Consider the following 5,667-nt stretch of genomic DNA (forward strand, 5'->3'; position numbering starts at 1 on the left):
GATCATGACGACAACATTTATGGGGGGGGAAAAGGGGAAAGGCAACGAGAGAGTAATGGAGGGAGAGAGAGAATAAAAACGAGAGAAACATTTTGTTCTGTTGTTCCCCACTGAAGGGGAGGGACTGAAATGAAATGTGTATTTACAGACTGAGACCGAGGAGAGAGAGCTCAGGCCGCTGCTACGACAGCTCCGCTCAGCTAAGAGAAAAAAAAAAAAAAATGAAATTACAAGAACAACAATATAATAACAATAATAACAAAAAAAAATAACAAAAAATGAAATAAAGGTACTTGATATTTACAGTTTAGCAGTGAGAGAAGAAAGAAGGGTGGGGGGGGGAGAGAGGAGAGGAGGGGGAGGGGAGGTGAAAGGGGGGAGGGAGGCTCCAGAAGTGGTCAGGGGGGGGCGAATTTCCGTTTTTTTTCTTTAGTTTTATTTCTTTCTTTACAGGATGTTTTTGATCAAACCATTGCTGTTGTGAGTTGAGTGCGGAGGGAGGGAGGGAGTGGGTGAACATGCAAGTCTGGTGTGGCGGTCAGAAGAAGCCAGCAGGTGTCGATGATGCTAACTGTACGTGCGTCCCCCAGAGCTTTACACACTGTGGGGTCGCTAGGATCGCTACTTGGGCTACAGCTGTCAGAGGATGATGATTAAAATTAGTTACAGAGAGTGGAGATGGATAGGAACAGTAACAAACACACCTACACCTCGTTCGAAGTCGTCGTTGTCGTCTTCCCCCCCAATCTGTAAGCAAGTTATGTAGGCTAGGCTAGATCAACTGGACATGACCCACAGCTAACCCCTTTTTCCCCTCCCTGCGTGGATGTGCAATGCTTACTAACTTCTCTTTTCCCACGATTGCATCTCCGGCTAAACATACAAGGAGAGCTTATAGAAACTGAATATATGTGCATTCCATTCTTAGAAAAAGGTCCCTCCTATTCAAATAAAAGACATTAAGACTTTCACGTCGACAATTGTTGACTGAAAAAAGGGGTTTGTTTTCTAAAACAATGAGACTGTGGCTCCCTCGTTCTGAGTAGATTTAAATACTTTCTGTGACCGACAACAACAGCTTCTAAAATCACCAAGGCTAATTTAAAACGCCACAGAGAAAGTAAAAAAAAAAGAAAAGAAAAGAAAAAAAAAGCTGGATCAGCTCGTGTTGCTGCGATTTGGTATTCCAATTTGCTAAAACAAATAAAAACCCACATTCCTTTCTTTCTTCCATTGCCAGACAGAGCTAGCTGACAACACTTTGGACTTTTGTTTGAGAGGGAACACCATTGTAGATAAGACGCCTGTGGAGAATCCGATCAGCGCGTTTTTAACGACGGAACCGTTCCGTTTCACATCTGTGAAGATTGTCGTAATCCGTCTGAACTGCAACATGACAGACTTGTCACAACTCTGTCTGCAACCTGTTCTCTGTCCATCCTCACTACCATACGTCACTAAAACAAAATGTGCATTTCAAATAAATAAAACATAAAAAGGATTAAAAAAAAAGAAAAAAAAGCAGAGATTATCATCCAGACTACCCCTTTGTTAGATCCACCCACCCATGTATAATAACAGCCACTGACCACGGTCCATTGAAGTAATATTGAAATCGTTAACTTCGTTTAACTACTAGACTGGCCAGTCTCCCTGGGAGATTAGCCAGACTACAGCTACACCGGGTCAGACTTGGGTACACAGAACTGGAGGTCCAAAAACATATAATTATCTTAGATAGTCTGCACTGTGCAGCGCATTGAACTCCCTAACCCCCGTCCTACTGAAACACTGCCACTGACAGATATCCACTAGAACATTTTTACACCAATATTTGGGGGGAAATGAATCATTTCTGAGTGTGTATGTGTCGGTGTGTGGGTGTGCAGTAGTTTGGAGCCGGTGGGGGTTGGAAGAGGAGGGGGGGGGGTAGGGGAGGCGAAAGGAGGAGGTGGAAAGGGGGGAGACAGGTGAACGAGAAACAGAAGGATGGGTGTTCAGGTGCTGTTGTTAATGGCTCCAGGTGCTGAGCTGGGCTGGGCAGGACTGTCCGACACATTGCCCTCTGTTGGGGGAAGAGATCCATGGCGTTAGATTACACAGGATCTATCAGTTCTACCTACACACCAACACTGACCACCTTCAAGCATGTAGACTAAAGCCCAATTTATACTTCTTGCGTAGGCCCGGAGCCTACGCCGTAGGCTACGCTGTAGGTTAACGCGCACCTCTCCAAAAATGTAACTACGCAACACACCTACGCAGACCGTAAGCACTGTGATTGGTCCGCATGGTAGCACATGATTCCGTCATGATTCCGACTCTCTCATAGGCCAAAATGCAGAAGCCATGACAGAAATGTCATTTACTTTTTCTGTAATTACTTATTAATAAACATTTGAAAAATTATGATAACCATCGTATCATCTTAGTTTAATGTCATTTCAATGCATTATAGACATTTTCTCTACAACAAGCATAACAAACAAAAAAACGCTATTATGCCGCTATGATTACACCGACCAACGCAACGCAGAACGATAAATTGGGAGAGCCCTTGCGTAGGCTACCGTGTAGCCGCGCGTAAATTCGACGCAGAAGTATAAATTGGGCTTTAGTGACATACAGTGCCCTGGGTAAATAATGGGACAGAAAGGAGTCACTTTATTTGACTCTATACTCTCATACAAAAGTGAAATCGAACAATTACCATGGAGGTTAAAAGTAGAGATTCTCAGCTTCTATTTTAGGGTATTTGTGTCCATATACCCTTGAATATATTTAGAAATGTATTTATTTATATACAAGACATTTAGCAAACCGTAACCTGACCGTGCTTTTAGAGAATAACTAGTGGTTTGCACCTGGCACCTGTCAAGCCAATTCGTGACGTTAGAATTATAAGGTTCCATCTCCATTTTTGTCCAAATTTAGTTTTTTACATAATCTGATCCATTAGGTGTTTATTAAATGCCTGTGTGGTGTTATTTTTAAAATGTTGACATTCTTTAGTTAGTAATTCATAAAATACAAAGGTTCCATCTCATGAAACATAATGGAATGTAAAAACTTTGACGCTCAATATCTCTGAACTGCCCTAAACGGAGATAGAACCTTATAGTTCTAACCTCACGACCTGTCAAGCCAATTGTCCCATTACCTGGTGCCCTGAATTAGGGGGACAACGTGTTATTTCTAAACCAATATGAACACAAACACCCTCGAATAAAAGCTGAGAATCTGGAAGGATCTTTAACCTTATAGTACGTGCATTGTTTGATTTCACAACTAAAACTTTCTGAGAACAGAGCCAAAAGAAAAAGCTGCACTGTAATGTATAACAACCGTTGCCTTATTTATTGATGTTGTCTGACGGTCATCTGTGTGTCCTGTTTGACTATGTCGCACATTTGACTGTGGTAAAGTTGTAGTGAATAAGTGCATGCGGGGGTGCTTACGTACCGTGTGAGGCAGGTGATGTCTGTGCTTACGTACCGTGTGAGGCAGGTGATGTCTGTGCTTACGTACCGTGTGAGGCAGGTGATGTCTGTGCTTACGTACCGTGTGAGGCAGGTGATGTCTGTGCTTACGTACCGTGTGAGGCAGGTGATGTCTGTGCTTACGTACCGTGTGAGGCAGGTGATGTCTGTGCTTACGTACCGTGTGAGGCAGGTGATGTCTGTGCTTACGTACCGTGTGAGGCAGGTGATGTCTGTGCGCGAGCGTGAGGAGGAATGAGTGTGGAGTTCAACTGGGGCTGGATAGACAGCTCTGGGAGGAGCACAACCCCACACAGAGAGATGCAGTTAATACACACACTATCTACATACTGACACGTTACAGACAGACATTACTGGTGTTTACAGGTGTTTACAGGTGTTTACTGGTGTTTACTAGTAGGGATGTCCCGATCCCACTTTTTCACTACCGATACCGATACCGATCCGATATTTGTATAAATTTTTTGACCCCTGAATATTTTTATTTTTTTTTCTAACACCAGGGGAGCCACCCCTCCTAAATTTCGTTGTTTGGTACCTGTACTGTAGCAATGACAATAAAGACCATTCATTCATTCATTCATTCAAATACCTCCCCAGTATATAGTCCACCACACCAACAACAGTTAAATTAAAGACTGCCAGCCTTTATTAAAGCAACAAATGCGACGTGTTGTGGATTGGAACTACGGATCATAAGCTTTCAAATGATGTGTCATACATTGAAATCCGAAAAAATATGAAGTTAGAGTAATTTGAATGTTGTTAGACGTCAGGCACATAGGGTTAACCTCTTTGTAATGAAACCGGAAGCACACAGCGCAGCGCTATGCGCATTTTAAGCGCATATAGGACTCGCGTGAAGCGCTATGCGCATTTTAAGCGCATATAGGACTTGCGTGAAGGATTTCTGCGACACGTGTTTCTGTTCACTGTTTTTATTCTCTCATCGCTTATACACATAAGTTTGACTGCGGATGACAGTAGGATCGGATCGGAGCCTTTTTTTTTTCTGGTCCGATCTCCGATCCAGCATTCAGGACCAATATCGGGTCGATATCCGATCTCAGTATCGGATCGGGACATCCCTATTTACTAGTGTTTACTAGTGTTTACTGGTGTTTACAGGTGCAAAACTTTGCTCTATATGAACCAACACTCAGGGATACATGTCAGACTAGACAGGAGAGGATGGAGAGCGAGAGCGAGAGAGAGAGAGAGAGAGAGAGAGAGAGAGAGAGAGAGACGCTGCGACTCACCCACAGGGCTGAAGTTGAAGAGGAGGGGCAGGTCTCGTCCGCTGGGCAGACGGGCGCTGGGCTGACGCAGCTCGTCGAAGAAGGCGTGGGCACAGGCCTCCAGAGGAGACAGCCTGGTCACCGGGGTGTACTCCAACAGACGAGAGCACAGGGAGATGGCCTCCGGGGGGGTCCGGGGCTTAAACACCTGAAGGGAGGGAGGGAGAGAGAGAGAGAGAGAGAGAGAGAGAGAGAGGGGGAGAGAGAGAGAGAGAGAGAGAGAGAGAGAGAGAGAGAGAGAGAGGGAGGGTGAGCATAGGTGGGGATAGAATTATCACTCAAAATCAAATTTTTTAAGTTATTTTGTTTTATTTATTTATATCACACTTGTTAACTGAAAAGTGAATCATGTGTTCATAAATGTTCAAGTATCGTCTCATTTCCCTCCACTAAACAAACGAGGATTATCTGCATAATTAGCTCACTCACATGGGGTGTTTCTATTCTATGTAAAAATTAAACTGTAAGAGACAGCTTTTTTCTTTTTCTTTTTTTTTTAAACTACCATATGAAATAGGGGTGGGCATCGACGATCGATAATTGATCGATAAGGATCTTGGTCGATCACAAAATAAAAAATTTGGTCGATCGACCAAATGTTTTATTTTGTGATCGACCAAGATCCTTATCGATCAATTATCGATCGTCGATGCCCACCCCTAATATGAAATACAACTTGGGGAGCCACAAACCGTGTTCTGAAACACGCCCCCAAATCCAACCATGGCACGTACAGTAAGCATGAAACGAGAGAAAATGTTTTGAAAAATGCTTTGAGTGTTTTGAAGGAGGAGGAGGCATGCTTCACCTGAACTCTCAGTTTTTTTTCATTATTTCGTTTCAAGACATTTTCTCTATTTGTGACTACT

The 5,667-nt window shown here is 43.4% G+C and overlaps 1 protein-coding gene across 1 annotated transcript in view; it reads right to left on the bottom strand.

Annotated features, from left to right (window-relative positions):
* Positions 1-341: 341 nt before the first annotated feature.
* Positions 342-5,667, bottom strand: part of gsk3ab (glycogen synthase kinase 3 alpha b) — a 17,983-nt gene continuing 12,657 nt past the window's right edge. The window contains exons 8-10 of the mRNA XM_080539988.1: positions 4,760-4,946; positions 3,694-3,771; positions 342-2,065 (exon numbers count right to left, since the gene is read on the bottom strand). Of these exons, the coding sequence (XP_080396114.1) occupies positions 1,998-2,065; positions 3,694-3,771; positions 4,760-4,946 (333 nt within the window). The 3' untranslated portion in view covers positions 342-1,997. The remainder of the gene's footprint in view (positions 2,066-3,693; positions 3,772-4,759; positions 4,947-5,667) is intronic.

Source organism: Nansenia antarctica (genome assembly GCF_963989245.1).
Source record: "Nansenia antarctica genome assembly, chromosome: 10".
Lineage (NCBI taxonomy): Eukaryota > Metazoa > Chordata > Actinopteri > Argentiniformes > Microstomatidae > Nansenia > Nansenia antarctica.